The sequence below is a fragment of the Accipiter gentilis genome, chromosome 27 (assembly GCF_929443795.1).
Source record: "Accipiter gentilis chromosome 27, bAccGen1.1, whole genome shotgun sequence".
NCBI classification, from domain to species: Eukaryota; Metazoa; Chordata; class Aves; order Accipitriformes; family Accipitridae; genus Astur; species Astur gentilis.
In genome coordinates, this window is record NC_064906.1 from 15,668,384 (window position 1) to 15,689,152 (window position 20,769).

The following is a 20,769-nucleotide window of genomic DNA, read 5'->3' on the forward strand; positions in this document are numbered from 1 at the left end:
TGTACATGTGTGCATAATTCTGGTTCCACTATTTCTAAACTTTCTGGGCTGAGGAACAACATATACGCAGTTTAATTCTTTCTCATGGGTGAATATTTATAGCAAGCAGCTATTTTGCGAAGGTTAGAAGTTAACCCTTATCTCCGGGGTATGATGGCTGTGGGTCTGGGATCTGCTTTCACGGCCCAGGTACGGTCAGGAGCGTGGCTATAGATTGAGATTGCAAAGGGGGAGGAATTGCCGCTCGGAACAGAGCACCTCTGCTAAGAAAAAAAATTGTCTGGTAACGACCGTTCAGCTTCTACATATTCCTTAACACTTCCCTGCCGTGTTATAAAATCCCCTTGCAAATCAGAAAATTGAGATGGTTTCAACACTTGTATTTTAAAACAGCCTCTGTTGCTCATAAACTACAGACCAAATGCCAAGGTATTTATTCACAGAGTCGGATCCTACTGAGCATTAGCTGGCACACTACCTCAGACTCCTACCCACAAAAGCTGAAGGCACGCTCTGACTGTCTGAGATGTTCAGCACCTTGCAAAGCCACGTGGGTGTTCGAGTTAGCACGATTAGCCCAAAGAGAGGAGGGGGGAAAAAAAAAAAAAAAAAAAAGAAAACCGATGTGGCCCACAATCAGATAGCTGGTCCGGTACACTCTTGAACACGATACAGATTGCAGGGTGACGTTCTAGTTCGATTGAATTCAACAGAAAAATGCTTACTGGCTTTAACAAGGACAGATTTAATCCCAGCACCTGAAACATCTCCACAAACCAGTTAAATTTCAGTATAAAATGTCTAAATGTACGTTTTATCAAGCCACTTTTATGTTTCGCTGGCCCCTTTATCTTGTGTCAACCAAAAATTCATAATACCAATTTTGACTGAAGGCTGGCTTTAATTACAATTTCTTTTACAGGTCTCGACTGCTTTTTGTATCCTGGGAAATGAGAGCAATTCTTTCTATCATATTCAGAAAGAAAATGAAAAGGTTGGTAAACGTATAAGTAATTTTAACTGATTCATTGATCTGAATACTTTTAAAGTAATACAGTAAGTATTTCTGTCACACTTTGAAGTTAAGCTTGGAGCTCAGTTACATCCCTTAGGGTTATTTTATAGCCATTAAGAATGTGTACCTTTTATCTGGTGCCTTCAATTAATTGAATTTCAAAAATATTCTCAAATGTTTTTAGAAAATCATTTAGTTCCTGGAGGACATTCCTGTGTGATTTATTGTTACAGTAATTAAAAGCAGTGAGTATTACACTGGTCACTGTTGGAACTCCTGTCTGCCTTTGGCTATATTTTGGTTTAAGTTAAAACATATAGTGCACTTGAGAGACTTGTGAAGGGAGGCAAGAAAAAAATTAATTCTTTTCAGATTGCTTCAGAATTTTGGCACACTTAGAAATAACCTCTTAAAGTGATCACAGTGATATTTACATGATAATTATATGCAAGCACAATTAAACTTCTATATTAAACAATTAAATAATGCTTTTCCTGCTATGGTAAATTATTCCTGACTACCCGTATTAGTATTCCGTAGTTCTAATCAGTGCCATAAATAATTTTCAGTTTTACACATTCTGCTCTGAAGCAATTATTAAGAGCTCTCAGGAAGAGTTAAAACAGCTAATGAAAATAATTAGCAGGGAAAAAATGATGGTTCATCCTGCATTGGAAGATAACCCTAAGTGAAAACTACAAACGCCGCTTTAATTGCATCTTTGTTTTCTGAGGCACACGCGGTTCTCCTCTGTAATCCCTTCCGCGCAAGAAGGGATGACTCCGGAGCAGCATTTTTTGCAGAACTCCTCGCTCGCGGGAAGATCCGTGGGATTAGACCCGTGGTCCACTTCTCTTCACTTGTGTAACACGGAGGAAGGAGTTTATTCCTGCCCTGCTTCCCTGGCCCTCCGCCTCAGTAGCATCGCTCACCTGGGCAAGGTGTGCAGGCTCCGGCTAAGCTTTTAACCGTTTAAAATGATGCTCTTTTCCTGCAAAAAAAAAAAAAAAAAGGATTCCCCGCGCCCATCCCTATATCGAGTACACGAAGGCAGCCTTAGCTATTTCTCTAACCACAGCCACATTTTGTTCTACCGCGGAGTAAGTGTCTTCTCAAAAGCACGGGCTCACAAACGGAATTACGGTAACGCTTCCTTAGGAAATTACTGAAAAAATAATTATGAGCCTATACCTTTGTGGGCTGCAGAAGACGCCCAAATGACCACGCAGAATCTGAAAATAAATGTGTTTTATTAGCGGAGGCACGCGTTTATGAATAAAAGTATAGTTGTACAGATTCTGACCGATGCAGGTCAGTACCAGATAAACATTTCACATTTAAATGTACACACTGAAGTCATTGTTCAAAGTAATAACCTATCCTTTTAATAAACCGTCCCTTTTACACTGAAATGCCTAAAGGTTTTCTAATGTGTATCAGTCTTTTGAACATCACATAATGAATTTAATGTGAGAAAAGGAAAAAAAATGTGCCTGTATGGATCCCTGCACATTAAGATAAACCTTGCTGCTCTGAGGCTAGCATAAAACTTGGCACCCGAACCAGATGAGGACAAAAATAGTTTCAGTGAAAATCTGGTTTCTATCCATGTATTTACTACATTCTGAATTATATTGGCTTTCCTGTGAAATTATTCCAGTTACGTAAATTATCTCAGAGGTTTCATGATTAAGCTAATGTGTTTCTAGGACCTCCGTAGTGTGCGTGAGTTATGAGACAAGCGTTAGTATATTATTCCTTGACTAGAAGTGATTTAGTAACCTCTACAGAAAAATAAAGGCCAAAAAAGTAAGAGATCAAGCTAGTGCTTTCTCCCATCTGATCTCTTAGAAAGTAGGTCTCCAAAAAATAGCCACGGTGCTGCAGGAATTGACACTGGCAATTAAATGATACTGGCTTTCTAAATGGAAATATGTGTCGCTATCACCAGTGCTGTTTGTCTAATGACATGGAAAATTAAGGTTTTTTAACCACTTGGTATCATTTACTGATGGCCTTTTCACAGCAGAGAGGGCATTGATCTAGCTGCAGAAATGGGAAAGAATGCCAAAGAATGCCAGGCTAGGCAGGACCAACACCATTCCTACGGTGAAAAGAACACCTTTTAACAGTTTAAACATTAAAAACGGTCGAAACCTTGGCATTATTGGTCATTTAAAAAAAAAAGAGGGGGAGAAAGACAATCCGTAACAACATCAGGAACAACATCAAGCAGAATCTACAAATGCCCTTCCAGCCGTGGGCTCTGGCCCATGAGTTTTGGGGAGTGCTTCCCAAAAGCTCTTGCTCTGGTTGCGAGCACCTTCCCAGATTTATTGGTGTTCTCAGTGGTTTGCGTCCCTCACGTCGCTGTGGTTGACCTGCATGCATGTCCACTGGGATTTCACCTCCGCTCGATCGTCCTCCCGCCTGGCTAGGCCAGTCTTTGTCAGAAAGCCACCGAGCTTTCTGGTGCGAAGGTCGAGGTGGCAACGGGTGGCAATTCCCAAGGTGCGCGGGTCGACACGAGCAAATTGGAAAAGACGGACTTGGGAGTCTGCCCGCTTCCTTTAACCATCACTGGAATAATAATAATAATAAAAAAATGTTGATCTCGTGGAACCGAGGTTGTTACATTACAAAAGATACGCATTAACGTAGTGTTACTGGTGGTGGCCGTACATACAAAAAAATGATTTTTTTTGGAACGATGCCTCCTGCCCTTGACCATAGTAGCAAATTTCAAGGTGGGGGGATGGCAGCTGCACCCAGCAGCCCCCCAGCACCTCCCTACGGCCGCTCTGCCACCGGGAAAGGCAGGGGTGGCTGCTCCCAGGGCACCCAGGCCGGGGTGGAGGGCTGTGTTGTGGGGTCCCGGTCCCCCGAAGCACATTTGTCACCTCCGGGGGGAGGATGGTGTCACCCCACCGTGTGATGAAACACGGCCTGGGGCTGGCGGGTGGCTGGACGGGGTCCTCGGGGAGAAGCGGAGGGGTGTCCGTCCATCCGTCCATCCATCCATCCGTCGTGTGCGTGTCCCCTGGGCCCCACTTCCCACGGGGGCTGCCTGCAGGCGAGCAGCCGGGCTGGGAGGCAGCCTGGGGCAGGAGCCCGGGGGCAGGAAAGGAGGAAGGAAGGGAGGAAGGAAGGAAGGAAAGAAGGGAGGGAGGGAAGAAGGAAGGGAGGGAAGAAGGAAGGGAGGGAAGAAGGAAGGGAGGGAAGAAGGAAGGAAGGGAGGAAGGAAAGGAGGAAGGGAAAGCATCCCCACTCCACAGGGCCAGGTCGGGGGTCAGCGCCCACAGCTCCTGCGCTGCCGGGTGATTTGGGGAAGGCGTTAAGCGTCCCGTGGGGTGGTTGGGAAGCGGAGCGATGCCTCTGTCCCGGGCCACACGTCCCTCCGTCTTCTCGGCAAGCAGGCCAGCCCCGGGCGGGCAGCCCCAGGCATCCACGTCGCCGTGGGTTTGTTACTGTGCTTTAAAATGCAAAGGCTCGCTGCATGATTGGCTTTCTGTTTACAAGTGCAGATGGGGAGAAGGCTCACGTTGTCTTTCTCCGGGTGGTTTCCCCGCCTTGGAAGCTGCAAGGGCAAGCCGAGGAGGGAGAAAGGGGAAAGAGAAGAGGATTTCCCAGTCTCAACATTCATCAGATTTACCCTGTCATTGCACTACAAGGTGCAGCGTGTGTCGAACATTACGAGCACGGGTCCATGCAAATGACACAGGCATGAAAGAGCTCCGGCAAGAATAAATCTGTCGATGTACAGATGTTCCCTATTAACGTTACTGTTCAGCCTTGGTGGTTACGGTGGGAAGACACCGGATTAAAAATTCCCATTGCCACCCCACCTCTCCCGAACCTTTCTCCCCACACCTCTTTGTCTTCGCTTAATTAGGTAGGGCATAATATTCTCTTTTTCTCCTCCTCTGTCTTATTGAGACGTCTGCCCGGGCTCACGCCTTTAAACAGGAATGATATTGATCCCTCCTCCCCCCCCCCCCCCCCCCCTTGTCAATCCCGATTTGTCCCTTTTCCTGCCGAACAAACAATTAAGGAAAGAAAGTCCCGACCGCGCTGGAAAAACTTCGCAGGCGACCGGTGTCGTCGTCCCGTCCCCCCCCTCCACGGGGCTCCGCGGTCCCGGGGGCAGCGGCCAGGACCCTGCAGCCGGTCTTGGGGGGGTCGGGGGGTGGGTGACAGAGGGTGGTGGTGAAGGGGGGCGGGGGGGGGGGGGAGCTGCACACCACCAAACACCTTTAAAACCGGGGGGGTCGCTGCCAGCTCGCCCAATCTCAGGCCCCGGTAACTTCTCCGCAGGAGGCAAGCGGCAGCCTACGGGCGGGACAGACGGACCGACGGACGGACGGACAGACGGACGGAGAGGATAAGAGGGAGACAGCGTTGCTGCCCACCCCCCCCCACCCCCCTCCAACCCGAGGAAGCCCCCCGGGGCTGCGTTGAGGGTGGGAGGCGACGATCCCGGGGCAGCGTGGGGGGCTGCGAGAAAAGGGTCTCGGGTGGCCGGAGCCGCCACGCCGCCCCCCCCCCCCCCTCACCCCCTCCCCGCTGTCGGGGGTCGCTGGGCCAGGCGACCCCCCGATAGCTCCGCTTTTTCCCGACTCCGGGGAGGGGGGGGGGGGGGGGGGTTAGCTGTGGACTAGACCTGAACCCGATGGGCGGACAGGTAGAGGTGGCCGTCTGGTGAAACGTAGGGTTTCGAGCCGGCGTCCCAAGCCACCTCCTCAAAACGGGAGGGGAAAACAATAGACGGCGAGAGAGGCAAGGCAGAGAGTTGCCCTGTAAGTTTAAGCGCCTTTTCCTGTCGCGACAGGCGGAGATAAAGGAGAGTTTGGAGGCGCCGCGCACGTTCGGCAGCGCTGCGGCTGCCTTAAGAGCGCTCGCAACCCCCGCGGATCATTAGGTTAAATGGAGGACGGCCGCGTTCTTCCCGAATCCATGCCGTTCTTCCCGGCGCCGAGGCCAACCACGGGAGCGGCAGCGCTGATTTTACTAACCTGCTATTAATTATGGTGTCCCCCACGCCCCAGCCGGCGTTTATAACCCGCGGGAGGGAGCGGTGCCGGCTGCTCGGGTTTTAAACCGGGGAGGGGGAAAAAAAAAAAAAAAAAAAAAAAAAAAAAAAAAAAAAGTTGGTTTTAGACGGAGCGCCGGGTAGCGTTGGGAAAGGGTGAAAAAAAAAAAAAAAAAAAGCGGTGGAGCTAATCGCCGGGAACGTCACTTTGGTACTAAAGGGGGGGGGGGGGGGGGTTCGAGAAGTGACCGTGGTGCCTGGGGACCCCCAGGGCTCCGCGTTGAGGTACCGGCAGGCTGAGACATGGCTGCGGTAGTTCTCCGCAGCTCCCTGCAAAGTCAGCCGGCGCCGGAGAGAGGAGAGAAACCCTGCTATGGCACTGCCGTCGCTCCGAGGTTTTAGCCGAAGCCTGGCGTAATCGCAGGTAAAAAAAAAAAAAAAAAAAAAAAAAAAAATTAATTTTTTTTTTTTAAGCTTGTTTTGGTGGTGATGCTTATGCGTGTGTGTCTGGCTCTCCCTACGGAAGAGCGGGGGGGGGGGGGGGGGCGGTGGGGTTTATCCCCCCCCCCCTTTCCTTCGGAGCCTGCTTTAGCAGCTGAAAACGAAGTGCTGGAGGGAAGAGAAACTCTGTGTGATGAATCATTTGGCTTTGTGCAATCTTTACCTAGGACAGAGGGCAAATGTGTTTTAACATATGTGTTATTTCTTGGGAAGGGGGTGTGGATGTGGGATTCAGCGAGCGCTAAGGTAAGGCATCGAGTCCAAACTTTCCGGATTTTAAGGCAAACTTTCAGGATTGTGACCTTGCGAGTAGGAAAGTTTTCTCTCCGCGGGGAAGCGTGCTCAAGCCGGCCGCTGCCAGGGAGCTTAAAGGCGGTGGCACCCGAATGCCCACCGGGCTGCGGCACTGGGGGCACAGGACCCGCAAAGGGAAACCTTCCCCAAGCTTTGCTTTGCTACTAAAAGCGTAGCTGCGATGCTCTGCACCGGGCAAGCCAAGGTGGATGTGTCGTAGGGTCCTCCGAGGCACACACAGCGGCTGCCCGGGTGGCAGCGTTTGCTTCTCTTGCGGAAAAAGTTTTGCGTGCGTGAGGGTGGGTGGGTGCGTGGGTGTGAGAGCGCGTGTGCTGGCTCTAGGTCTTAAGTGTGAAAAGTTACTAAATCCAAAGAACGGAACGAGCACGTGAGGCCTTTCTGCTTTAATCTAGACTGTTTGCCAAGAGGATTGAAGACTTGCAAAATGAAAGCATTGAAACGGACAGCTTTGAACAACTGATTTTGCGGGCGGTGGTAATCGGAGCAAATTAATTAGCGGCGCCTTCTTATGCAACCGTTCTGTTTGTCATCGCAGCTCCACCGATCGCAAAGCCGTTGCGTAGGTCCGTGCGGGTCGGCAGCGTCGGCTCGCCGTGCCTCGATTCAGAGGGCAGGAGATGCAATTACACCTCGGGTTGGCTCGGGAAAAAAGACTCGTATTTCCTGTCGATAGCGAGTTTATGGGAGCTAATCTACTTGAAAATGTTGTAGGCTGCCCTCGGTTCCATGTCAGATCCCAAATGGGCAACGTGTAGAGCTTCACAGCGTTTGGCAGGCGGTGTCAAGGTTGCTTTAAGTCCGTAACGTGAAAACAAAGCAAAGTCGACCGAAAGAGCTCGCTAAAGCCTGTTTAGCCCATGAGCAAATTCCGTCGCTGAAATATTTCCAGGAGTGGCAATAACCCCTCCAAAAGAGGAGGCGATGAAAATGCAGATAGTAAAAAGTGTAGCTGCATTAACTGCCTCTAGATCATGTCCCTGAAGACGTCCATCAAAGCGTTAGTCCTGAAGAGGTTCTCTGTTTTACCTGCTGTGGCCTGTTCCAGCATCACAGCGTTTCCTTCTCGTTTCGTGCTTTTTTCTGCTAAAACTTGTAGGAACGTTGGCTCCAGGTTCTCGGAGAAGAAAGCCGTAACCCTCGGAGACAGACGTGGTTGGGCTCTGGCTCTAAGATTCCTGCTCGTCTGGGGGAGCAGGCTGGTTCTTTCAGGAGGAGAAGGAACTCTCCAGCCTTTCCTCTCGATCGCGATGGGTTTACTTGCTCCAACTTTGGGGAAAGCGCCGTGCGTTCCTCTTTCTCGAAAGCTGTTAACTGCTTTGTACAGGAAAGGGGCTTTGGCGAGGATCAATTTTTATTGCACGGCAAAGACTCGCATTTTCCAAATGCTTAAGGATATAGCCCACAGCAGTAAGCGTCTTTGCTTGGATTTGAACAGTGTTACGTTGTTTATGTGCAAGAACCACAAAGGTTGTTTGAAATCACTGTGGGGCTTATTGCACGGTTGTGCGCTGGCACCAAAAATTCAAGATGAAATATAATTGCGTTGAGTTTCTTATCAACAAAGGGCCATTATTTGTAGATTGTAAGTGAAACCAGACATGAACGCTGGAGGAAGGTGTAATGTCAGCTTTTAGCGCTTAAGGTTATTAAGTTTTTTGTTGTTGTTTGGGAGGGGGGGTGTTTGTTTGGGTTTGGTTTGGTTTGGGTTTTTGGTGTCGTCCCCCCCCCCCCGCCCCCCCCCCCCCTAATGACTGCTTTCTAGGGAATACAGATTGGAGCTGGCACAAAGCTGACCGGGGGTAAAGTAGTAGAGCAGGCAAGCTGCAAAGAAAAATGTCAAATAATTATCATGATTAATACAGGAAAGTTCAGCGCGAAAATGGGCACCGGAGTATTTGCAAGGTGCAGTGAAAGACAACTGTGCTATATAAATAGACAAGGACTATAAATATTGAATTTCACCTTGTATTTTAAAGTTTAATAGACTCATCTAAATATCAAAACCTGTAGTGCTCTGTGGGCCGCTGCGGAGTTGACATCTGCAGTATTACCAAAAGAGGGAAAGGAAAAAAAACCAAACCCCAACAAAACCCAACCCCAACACCAGGACATCTCCCAAACTCTAGCCTGGAAAACGGGGAGGACTTCTCCGGGCAGTTCTCTACCTCTCCCAGCTAATTATAGTGCTTTACACCGAGCCGCTCTTGAGATAAGTGCCACTCTTTTCTTCCCTAGCACCGTGGAGTTATACTCCAGGGCTTAAATAAACATCCCCCAGCGCAACCAGCGCAGGAGGCAGAGGGAGCAGCACCAAACGCTGCGTGCAGACCTTTTGTGTAAACACCGGGTGGCTTTTCTTTCCCAAACAATGCGATAGCCCGTCAGCACGTCGCGGAGAAGGAAGCTGCTCGTAAATAGTAGCTAAAAGTATCATTATATCCTGGCAGCACCGGGGGAGCGGGAGGAATAGAGGAGCGTTTCTGTAAGAGGAACCCAATGGCTGAGTTATTAATATTCCCAGAAAGAAGAGGGTTATTAGCATTTCAGGTGAGGAAAGAAAGAGCACTTTCTTCCCCACCGAAAATCAATACAGAATTCAAACGCGATTATTAATGTCATTTGATTCCCTTTCTTTATACGTTTCTCCCGGCTACAGATACCGAGCTGTCAGGATAATTTGCATGTACCGTATCTGGTATCTCTTATTTGCAAACACTCTAAAACGCCATAAAACGCCGCTCGCCGTAGTCTAACTCAATCCGAGAACTAGTATTTTCATCTGTAAATTAAAGCAATTACGCAGCAGATATTATATTATGTGTACTGTGGTCTCCAGATAGTCATCAATCACCCTCAATCGAGCTGTCAGTGTGGGCAGATTCGTTTCTGGGAGGCAGTCTTCCAGCTGGGGAGAAGAAGAGAACATCATCATTAATTAGAGTGTGACCCTGGGGCTATTCACATGTCTGAACCCAGGAATCTCTCTGAGCAAGTCTGCACACCACGGGTGCAGCCTTCAAACTGCACCAGCAGCCGAGCTTCAGCCTCGGAGCTGACTCCTCCGCTTCCTCGCCCCGACGGTAGCTGGCCGTCGGGGGGGGGGGGGGGGGGGGGAGATGCTGGGGCTACCGGTCGGCGGAGGTGGCCACTGGCCACCTCCGCCGACCGGTAGCCCCAGCATCTCCCTCCCCCCCCCCCCCCCACCCCAGGACTGCTGCCTCCGAGAGTGAAGCAGAGGAGGGATGCTGTTTGGGGGGGTTCCCCCCCCCCCCAGAGGATAGGGATGCTGATAGCAGAGGTGGGATGGAGACCAGACTCTTTCCCAAACCCTCCTTCACTCGGAAGGGGGGTCCCGTCCATAGCCAAAAAGATGTTTGCTCTTTGGGTGAGAAACAGCACTTTGGGAGTTGCACATCCCCTCCTCTCCCTAATTCCCCCCCCCCAAAAAAAAAAAAAAACCAAACCCGGTTTTACCCCCTCGGAGCACAGGCAGGCTGGATACGGCCCTCCGCCCCGCCAAAGGCTGGCTTTTCCAGCGGAGCTTTACGATGGGATGCAAGTGGGTTTTAACGTGAAAAATCACGTCCTTTCACTCATTTCCCCGGCATCCGCTTGTAGGGTTTTCTACCTGTAATCACACGTCTGGAATAAAAGCCGAAAAGCAAAGCAGGATTGCATGTCATGTGCTTTATTGTCAGCGTTAGCGCTAATTTTAACTGTTGATTAAATCTTAAATGAAGACTCAGTCGTGTGTCCCTTCATACGTCTTGTTTGTAATTGAGACTAATTATTACTGTGGGGTGGGAAGAAGCAGCTGCTCATTAATTAATTTCTAATTAAAAGTGCTTACCAGCCCTTCAGTGACGAAGGAGGGTGGAGGGAAAAAAAAAATAAAAAAAAGATCTTAGCTGATACAACATTGATCCTTCAGATTAAACCCGTTCATTTCCACCCCTTCCCCGCAGAAAGATGCTGGAAGCGGGCGGAGCCGCTGCCGGAGAGCTTTCCAAACTTTCGCTCCTCTCGGGCAGGCTGAGAGGGATGCTGGGGGGTCTCTTTTCCACGCCGGGGGAAAGATTCCCGAAAAGAAAAGTTAAACTTACAGGCAGGTTAATTTGACTAGGGTTTGCGTGACGTCAGAGGCTCGGCTCTTTTAAAACAACGTGCTTCTGAACTGCTGTATTTGTATCACTTTTCTTTGCGCCCCCCCCCCGATTTTTCCGTGGGTGCAAAGTATGTATTTCTGCCGTCACGTTTGCCAGCCTCGGAGCCCACATGTAACATTTTTTTTCTGTTTCCTAGCTGTAGAGGGGAAGGTGCTAAAATCACTATGCATCTCTTTTTGTTGGTGGTGGTTTCTTCTTCTTTTTTTTTTTTTTTTTTTCCTTAGGTTAAAGAAAGAAAGTTTAAGATTTCATGTAAATAAATTAAATGTGGTTTTCTGCTTCGTCCTATAAGCATCTAGGGACCTGTGGTTACCAATCAATTGGTACAATAGAGCAGAGCCAGGCTGCAATAGCGTGCAGATCAGACGTCTCGCCTTGTTTCTAGATAACTGGGAGCCTCTGTACCATGTCATATCCTCAGTTTGGCTACCCTTACTCCTCGGCACCCCAGGTAAGACTTTTTGCCTACCGACGTTAATTGATTGAATTTCAGTCCTTATTGATTACTTCCCTCCAGGGCTGAGAAGGGCAGCGAGCCTTTCTAGGATGCGGGAACGGCAAATCGGCCGCTCGCTCCGCATCTTTCCAAGATGCTCAAGTTCTATCCCCTCCCGCACGTATTTAAAAATGGGAAGGAAGACGCGGGATTTAGGGTGTTCGGGGGTGATAATGACGCGTGGGGGAGGATTGTAGAGATGAGGCAGGTGAGAAGGGGAGTTAGGCATCCCCCAGCCCCCACCCGCTCTCCCCCCCCCCCTTTCCTCCCCCCCAGCGCTTTTTTCCCCCCCTCTTTCCCGATTAAATTCACAGTTTACCGATTAAACACGAAAGTACTGAGGTCCGGAGCGTAGAAACATAATGGGCTATTCTCAACCAGCAGGTTAATAACAGATGCGTGCGTGGCTGCTACAAATCTGCAGTCAAAATAAATATGCATGAGTGATTTAGAAAAAAGGTTTAAAAACGCAGATGGGAAGCATTGTGCTGCAGGAGGAGAAAACCGGTGTAAACCCAGCCTTGTGAGAACACACCAGAAAAGTTAGTTTTTAATTGCAAAGGGCTGGAGCAACGTATTGCAGAGGATTAAACGCCCACAGTCACGGGGCGTTTGTTTGTGGTGGTGTGGGGTTTGGGTTTGGGGTTTTTTTTTAAAAAACTGATAAAATACTTGGAGCTCTGCGTTTCTCCAGAGCTTTTTTTTTTTTTTTTTCCCCCGATTGAAGTAAAATAGGGAAAGGGAGGGAGGGGGGGGGACGACGACACCCCAAATCTGCGACCCGATTAAAAAAAAAAAAGTCAAACTTAGTTACAGTTTGGGAAGTTTGTGTGTGCGTCCCTCCCCATCACCCCCCTCCCGTCTCTCTCTTTCCCTCCAGTTCCTAATGAGCACCAATTCCCTGACGACCTGCTGCGAGTCCAGCGGCCGGACTCTGGCCGAGACGGGGGCGGCCGCCTCGGCGCAGACCCCCGTCTATTGCCCGGTGTACGAGAGCCGCCTGCTCGCCACCGCCCGCCACGAACTCAACTCCGCCGCCGCTCTGGGGGTCTACGGTGGTCCCTACGCCGGTCCCCAGGGTTATGGAAACTACGTGACCTACGGCACCGAGGCTCCTGCCTTTTACTCCTTGGTAAGCGCCCGCCGGGGATGCTTTTTTCCGCCCCCCCCCCCAGTTCCCCGGGATGGGGGGTGGCCGGTCGGCGGGAGCTTCTTCTTCTTCTTCCTCCTCTTCCTCCTCTTCTTCCTTCTCCTCCTCCTTCCCGGCCCCCGCTCCAGCCCGGCGCGTCCAACCCGGCGGTCATTAAATATTCAAGCCCGGCGCGGTTCTCACGGTAACGCAATTAAAAGTCGCGCCTGACGAGGTGCCGACCGGGCGGGTAGTTTGGGGCGGCCCAGAGTCCGGCTTGGAAAAAAAAAAAAAAAAAAAAAAAAAAAAAAAAAGATGCGTTCTTCCCCCCCATCTTTTTTTTTTTTTTTTTTATTTTCTTTTCCCCTTTTTTCCTTTTTTTTTTTTTTTTTTTTTTTTTTTCCCCGGCACCGTAACACCGCGAGTTAATGTCTCTATTGATCTCGCTGGCCGCTCAGGGGCCTCCGGGAAGGTCCGTCACGACCTTCCCCGACTCACCCCGAACTCCTCCGCCGCGGGGGGGGGGGGACGGACGGACGGGACACGGACACGGGACAGCGGGGCGGGGATGCCGGGCTCCCCCCGCGGCGGGGGCTGAGGGCGGCGGCGCGGTGTCTCTTTGCAGAACAGTTTGGAGGCGAAGGACGGGAGCGGCTCTGCGCATGCGGGCATCGCCCCCGCGGCTGCCTACTACCCTTACGATCACACCCTCAGCCAGTACCAGTATGACAGGTAAGCCCCCCCCCCCCACTACCCCAAATTCTCCCCCCCCCCCCACCCATCCCCACCCCTTCCCACCCGCCCCGCTGCGCGGACCTGCCTCTTCGCTTCCCAGCATCTTCCTCCCGGTCCCACGGGTGGCACCTCCCCTTCCCCACCGAAACGTGTGTGTGTGGGGGGGGGTGTGTGTGTGTCCCACTCCCTCAGGCACACGGTGGGGGGGGGGGGGGGGTCCTCTGCCCCCACACACCCCCCCGGACGGGCGGGGTGGGGGGCTGTCTGTTTCCACGGGGGCGGTAATTAGTTTTTTGGGGTTTTTTTTTCCTGCGCGGAGTCAGGCTCAGGAGCTTGGGCATCGCTGGTATGTTTATTAGTTTTAAACCAGCGCAAACCCACTTCCACACCGTTTACAAGCTCTGAGGCCCCGTTGGGCGCCGCTGACCTTTCCTGGAGGATGCGCATTAAATATTCAGGCGCAGCCCGGTGTCATCTGCGTTCGGTTTCTACAATTTCAGGAACAAAAGGCTAGGAGAGCTGACTAATAAAAGGAGGAAGAGGAAATATATTTCTATTAACAGTTACACCCTGGGGTCACCCAGATGTATTCTGTTTGGGGGGGGGGGGGGGGGGGGGGCTGCTCGAATAACAGGGCAGTGGGTTTTCTGCGCGTTTGCAAGCTGCTAGGATCTCCCAAAACGTTGACATTGACTTTAGGGCGAATAAAGGCAGGCGCTTTCCCACGGCACAGCGGGGATTTTTGAACCCTTCCTCCTTGCTTTCTTCCTCGGCCTGAATTCTGGAAGCAGGTCGCTCTCTTAAAGCTGAGCTGTCTTCACCCAGTTTCCCCCCCCCCCCCCCCCACACACACACACTCCCGGGTGGGGGGGGGCTGCCACAAGACAAGCAGCCGGTGCCCTGGGATCCCACGTCGGGCAGGATGGTGAGGGTGGGGGTGAGGGTGCCTTGTTGTAACCGGGGTGGGGGGGGTTGTGCGCTCCCCTGTACCCGCAGGTACGGTACGATGGACGGTGGGACGCGGAGGAAAAACGCCACCCGGGAGACCACCAGCACCCTCAAGGCCTGGTTGCAGGAGCACCGCAAGAACCCCTACCCCACCAAGGGCGAGAAGATCATGCTGGCCATCATCACCAAGATGACCCTCACCCAGGTCTCCACCTGGTTCGCCAACGCCCGCCGCCGGCTCAAGAAGGAGAACAAGATGACCTGGCCCCCCCGGAACAAGTGCTCGGACGAGAAGAGGCCCTACGAGGAAGAGGAGGAGGAGGAGGAGGAGGAGGAGGCTTCGCGGGAAGAGGCGATGAAGAGCGGCAAAGCCGAGGGTACCCTGCTAAAAACAGGCACTTAGCGGTTCGGCGGGGGGCACGGCCCCCCCGGGACGGGCCTCGCCCGTGGGGGCGGCCCGTGGGGGCAGCGCGGCCCCCCCCCCCTTCCCCCCCCCCCCCCGGGCAGTGACCGTCTGTCTTGTGTTGTTTTTCTTTTTTTTTTTTTTTTTTTTGCTGTCTCTTCCCCCGCTCCCACCCCGCAGAACCCACGGGCAAGGAGGAGAAGGAGCTGGAGCTCAGCGACCTGGAGGATTTGGACGCCGTGGAGTCGGAGAGCTCGGAGTGCGAGCTGAGGCGCCCCTTCCCGCACCCTCTCCCCCACCCGCCTCGGGCCCCCGAGCCCCCCGGCAAGATGCCACCTGCCGGGGAGGAAGAAGAGGAAGAGGAGGAGGAGGAGGAGGCGGCGGCGGCGGCGGAGCGGGCGCGGAGCTGCCTGAAGCCGGCGGCGGGGGCAGAGTGCGGCCCCGAGGTGCTGGGAGCCCGGCAGCGCGGTTGCGAGTCGAAAATGTGTTTCCAGCCTGGGCAGCAGCTGCTGGAGGCGAAACCCAGGATTTGGTCCCTGGCTCACACGGCCACGTCCCTCAACCAGGCCGAGTATCCCTCCTGTATGCTGAAACGGCAGGGAGGGGGGTCGGCTCCCCCCGCCGCAGCCGCGGCCGCCGCCGCCGCCGTCTCGTCCCCGGTCGGTGTCATCGATAGGCACCAGGATTCGCCGGTCACCAACCTCAGGAACTGGGTGGACGGGGTGTTTCACGACCCCCTGTTCAGGCACAGTACTTTGAACCAAGCCTTGAGCAACACGACAGTGTCCTGGGCTACCACCAAAGGAGCCGTGCTGGAAACGGGAGCCTTGGGACGGGCGGTGGGGAACGGTGCCAACGTGCTCAAGGGGCAACTCTCCAACCTGGCCCACCAGGACTCGAGCAAAGAGTTTCTGGCTTTTCCCAAATCAGGAAGCAAAATGTTTTGTTCCTAACGGGCCCGCCCGAGGGGCGAAGGACTTTTGGAAACGCGTGGTGAAGAGTCAGCTAGGCTGAAAAGAGAGACTTGCGAGAGTTTAAAACTTTTTCCTTTTTTTTTTTTTTTTAAAAAAACAAAACCAAACAAAAAAAAACCCCACACCAACCAAAACCCCGACAGAAACGAGGATTTAAAGTTTCAGTTCGCTCGGTTCAACGGACAGACTTTGCTCATTGCTGTTCTGAAGAATTTCTCCTGGCTGCGACTTTAAGGGATCAGTGTCGTGAAAGTTATTTAATTCCATGTCCAAAAAGCACGTCCTATAGCGTAGACCTACTTAAAAAGTTTACATCCGAAAAGTTTACAAACGGGAAATTTTAAGTCAGATTTAATTTAAGGCATGCCGACATTAGTCATAAAGACTTTTCGAGAGTTTTTCCTCCTGATTTCCTTGTTAGCATATAATTCACAAACAGCACTTCTACTGAGTTTACACCTACTGCACAAATTTATCTTGAAAAAAAAAAAAAAAAGAGAATATGTTAAAAGCTATGTTCACTCCAATAAATTGTCTGTTTCAGAGGTAACATAAGTGGTGGCGTTTTACATTGCGAAAAAACCAACTTTTAGGTTTCGAAATTCCGTTTCCCCCCTCCGCCCCCCAGCCCGGTCCCGGTAATTCCAAGGGCTGTCAACAGGCTGCCCTGGGATGCTTGTCTGCGTTCCTCTTTTTACCGGCAGCCCCCCCCCAGGCCGGGACGTGTTGGGGGGGGGGGGGGGAAACATCGACCCCTCCACCCCCCCCCCCCAAGAGCTGCAGAAGGACGGGGGTCGTCCCCAAAAAAGCGGGGGTCGGTCCCAAAGGGCCGGGTTCGGTGGCGACGTCGCCTCCGCCTTGCGCGGAGCGATTGATTCCCATGGAAAATTGGATCTTTTAAAAGAAACGTTTTAGCTTTCCGGCTCCTCTGCCAGGATGGAGAAATCGCTGATCCTCCATGAATATTTCAGCACTTCAGGACAGATGCTTTACCGTTTTGACATTAAATAGAGTGCAGCCAACAAAAAAGAGAGAGGGAGAAAGAGAGAGGGAGAACGAGCGCTCTCGACGTGTGATCCAGGAGCGCTCGCAGCCAATTTACCACTTAGATACCAGGCCTTGAAAAGATTCCCTTTCCTTCCCGGCAACGGGAACAAACTTTACAGACCTCCGGACCGCGAGAGAGAGGAGAGGGAGAACTGCTGGAAGAGAAACTGCGAGGCAAAACCAGACCCAGGCTTACCCAGACCGGCCTAAACCCCCTGAGCAAAAGCGCCCGAAGGACCGAGCTGACAGCGGACAAGCAGAAGAGCTTTTCTTGCCTCCCACCTTCCTCACCCATCCCACCCCTGAGGTTCTTCCCCCCCCCCCCCCCCCCAAATAAATAAATAAGAATACGATGCGCGTGTGTATACACATATATATATATTTACAAAGGATAAACGCAACCGAGGCAGCACCCAGCCACAAAAATAGGACGTAGTCCAGCCCGCAAAGTTTCTAGCGAGACCTGTTAGTGCAAGGACTGGAGAAAAAAAAGGAATCCGGGTGCGGAGATCAGATCAAGCCCTTCCCCTCTCTGCGAGCAGCCGTAATTGGATTGTATCCAGTCATATTCCCTGTCATTGTATTGACTTTCGCTCTCTTGGATGATATTATCGAGATCACTGAACCCCTCTGCTGATCTGGCTGTCAAAAGGCTCAGACAGGAGCCCCCGGCCTGGAAAACGTGCATCAGCCAAGATAATTTGAAGTGAAATTTTCATTTTGACAGTAAACCCCTCAATTTCTAAAGGCTCTGCACCCGGAGAGCTCGGTGGCAGGGGGAGGCTTTACAGAAAGCCCACGTCTTAAACTGAAAAGGGCAAAAGAACTCGAATTAGTTGTAATAGATAAAAGGGCAAAAATAAAGAGTCAAGGGTACTTGACAGTAATAGCGAAAGTGGAGTCTCCGGGGAGCCGCGATCTCAGCCAAAGGCTGGGCCGGCAGGAATTTTAATGCAGCCGGGGCGGCCGGCGAGCTTTGCCTCTGAAACCCTTTAGACAAAGCAAATTATTTTCAGCCAAACTAAGGAGGTGGGGAGGAAGGAGGCGAGAAAGAGGGAAGGGAGGAAAGGCGAGGGTTTGGGCTGCCCTCAAACCGCTGAGGATGGAGGAGGAGGGGGGGGGGGGGGGGGGGGGGGAACCCCCGCTGCCTGCCTCGATGGTCATTTTAAAGCCGGGAGGGTTTGTTTGGGGTTTTTTCTTGCTGAGCAGCCAAAAAATCTCCTTCAGCCTTAAAAGTGCCCTGACTGCTGGGGAGGGCAGGCGTTTCACAGGTTTCCCCCGCCCGCAGCCGGCATAAATCACGACCGGCCGGGATTTGGTCCGCTCGTTATTTGGGAGGCATATTCCGCCCCCCCGGGACTTAAAACGAAGGTGATAACACTGTGGGCAAAACACAGGCGCTCTGAGATATCAGAAGCCCAAAGAAAAGGGGATCGAACCTTTCTCCCTTCATTTGCGCGTCGTTGGCGTTTTATAAAACAAGTTTGAGTTAAGTTTACGCCTGTTGGACAACAAGCCCGGATCCCTGCGGAGGACGGGCCGGGTATTATTGCCGGGGGGTATGTCTGTATGCCCTCACACCCACCAAAACATCACCGATCCTGAGGGGAGACTGTAGAAATTATGGGGGAGGGAAAATAGTTTCTTGCTTTGGTACACGCACCTTATCTCTAGATCAGCCGTCAAACGCAGACGTCTTTCAAAAGGCTCGTGTGTGCGTGGTGGGTTTGTTTTGTTGTCGTTGGTTTGTGGTTTTTTTCTAAGGCTGAACAAAAGAGTGTGAGAAATTAATTTTGCCGTTTGAGTCAATAGCGCAGATCAAAGATCAGGTTCGGCTGCTTTAGAGGAGGCTACGGGGCTGAAAGGGAAAGCCGTGCAGCTCCTATGGCTGTACAAAGCAGAAATATAAAAGGCAGGCGGAGAAAGAAAGAGAGGAGGGGGAAAAATCATAGAGAAACGGCTTGAAACTGAGAGACTCTAAATCATTCAGCCATGGCAAATTCAAACACACAAAGGAGGGGATGCTAAATTAACAGTGCTTTTTACATAGAGCCCAAATAAAACTGTAATCAGCGACGCGTTACTTTTCATTAAGCGAGTTTGACAGCAGCATATTCAGCCTCGACAAGGGAACAGGAGCGAAGAAATATACGGCTCTCCCAGCCCGAGTCATAAGATAATTCCTTAAGCTCCATTAACAACTCTTAGCCGCAGGAAATGGGCTCCCTGAAAACATCTCCAAATCTAAAAGCTTTATCGACCTCTCAAACCTCTGCTGATGGTTCTATTTTTTTAAAAAAACTTAGAGGCGAGACGTCCAGCAAGGTAATAGACTTTGACACAACACCTTCTTAACTAGAGAGAGAGAAGCAGGGAAAACGAGACCTTAAATGATATTTAAAAGGCAGCCAATTAAGATTTAAAATGATTGTCTCCTGAGATTATGCATGCGATTTATGTCATCTACTTTTTTTCCCAGGCATGCATGCAAAATTGCAATAGGGCATATTGCCTGTTCCTTGAAGAATAATAATAATAATAATAATAATGATGATAATAGAAGAAACAGTAGCAATTAGCAATCTGTAACTATCTCACATAATGGTAAAGGCTAATTTAGAAAAGGGCTGGCGTTTAGGTAACCCGATTATAGAGCACCTTGCAACAGCCAGCTTGTTTATAGGTGCCTAATTAAAAGACAGATGAAACGATACGCACATTTTCTATTAATGTTTAGGAGCACATTTCTTTTAATCTCGAGTGCATATTTGACTATTAAAGTCGCGTAATCGGCTCATAGTCACAGAACTCAGTGTAGCAGCTCCTTCCCATCAGCTACATGAAGAGAGGCGTCCAAGAAGACTTTGTCTTGGCAAGACTTTGAACATTACGTATTTTAAAGATACAATGGTTGAGAAGGAGACTCTGACTTACTACAGTCTTTTGGATACACATTTTCCCTTTAAATCTGACCTTCAAATAATATGAAGGCTTGAGAGTGCGAAAGTGTATCCAGTCAAATGCCAAGAAAAGAGTTAATGCTCACATTGTACCAGTTCACCCAGAAATCCTGGATAATGCAAGAAAAGATTATAACTCGCTGATTTTGTGAGGGTTCAGAAACTGTTCCAATGAGTGCGATTCGTAGATGAATGAGGAGGAAAAGGATCATTCAAACACCAGCGTGTTTTGGCCAAAGTGTTTAGGTCCCCCTTAGGTGAAGTTAGTACTGACAACAAAGTGATGAGCTTGGGTCCGAGTCCCGTGTCTCTTGAGGTTTGTGCCTGTAACTTTGTACCTAAAAAAGTGAAGAATGGAAGGATGTTAATGGTCGAATTATATATTTTTATTTGCCTGATTAAAAAAAAAAAAAAAAGGTAATAGTTGTGCTTTCCCTTAAAGAGGAAGCTGTTTCTAATGGAATAGCTAATAGCCAAAACACGGGCCCTGAAAGTGTGACATCTGGCATGTTTGAACTCACATTTACTGTCAAAGAGGCTGTGAGGTGCTTAGGACTTGTGGGAAGGGTTCCCTTCACACTCCTTGTGAAATGGCATCACTGCAGAAAATAACTCCAGATTTGTAGGCCCCCCCAAAAAGCAGTTTTAATATACACACCAACTACATAGGTCTGGGGTCAGTTTAATACGCAAGCCGTCAGTCTCCCGTACCATATGACTATATAGCGAAATCTCAGTTTGGCTCAGAACTTTATGACACATTTAACGTAACCTGAAGAACCAAGGGAACAGGAAACACTTGGGAGCAATTCAAAAGCAAAAGACGATATTTGCTTCCCAGTGTCCCCCCACCCCATTGAGAAATGGGACTGGGTTCAGGGAGGAAAGAAAGAAGCCTCCGCTCGACCCAGAGAGAGTGCGTATATGCAAGCCCCGCTGGTACCTCGCTTTCCAAAGTGGGGAACGTGGTCCAGGCATGAGAACTGCAATTGACCTACTTAGGATGCTCAAGAGCTATTTCTTGTCCATCCCATTTTAAGGAGAGCATGAA

The 20,769-nt window shown here is 50.6% G+C and overlaps 1 protein-coding gene across 3 annotated transcripts; it reads left to right on the forward strand.

Moving 5' to 3' along the window:
* The first annotated feature begins 6,299 nt into the window (after positions 1 to 6,299).
* On the forward strand, positions 6,300 to 15,787 carry IRX4 (iroquois homeobox 4). Of its 3 annotated transcripts, none has more exons than XM_049830532.1 (6): positions 6,300 to 6,468; positions 11,319 to 11,477; positions 12,403 to 12,654; positions 13,277 to 13,383; positions 14,383 to 14,711; positions 14,918 to 15,787. In XM_049830532.1, the coding sequence occupies exons 2-6, from the start codon at positions 11,433 to 11,435 to the stop codon at positions 15,688 to 15,690; spliced, it is 1,506 nt and encodes a 501-aa protein (XP_049686489.1). In that variant the 5' UTR covers positions 6,300 to 6,468; positions 11,319 to 11,432; the 3' UTR covers positions 15,691 to 15,787. The 3 variants fall into 3 exon arrangements, with proteins under 3 accessions (XP_049686489.1, XP_049686490.1, XP_049686491.1); XM_049830533.1 differs by having other exon boundaries at positions 11,392 to 11,477; XM_049830534.1 differs by having other exon boundaries at positions 11,412 to 11,477.
* The last annotated feature ends 4,982 nt before the right edge of the window (positions 15,788 to 20,769 follow it).

Bases quoted from the DNA above. Each gene is read 5' to 3' on its own strand.
- IRX4 (XM_049830532.1), top strand. From the start codon at position 11,433: ATGTCATATCCTCAGTTTGGCTACCCTTACTCCTCGGCACCCCAG. The intron at 11,478-12,402 runs GTAAGACTTTTT...CTTTCCCTCCAG, and splicing joins CTTACTCCTCGGCACCCCAG to TTCCTAATGAGCACCAATTC. The intron at 14,712-14,917 runs GTACCCTGCTAA...CCCACCCCGCAG, and splicing joins GAAGAGCGGCAAAGCCGAGG to AACCCACGGGCAAGGAGGAG.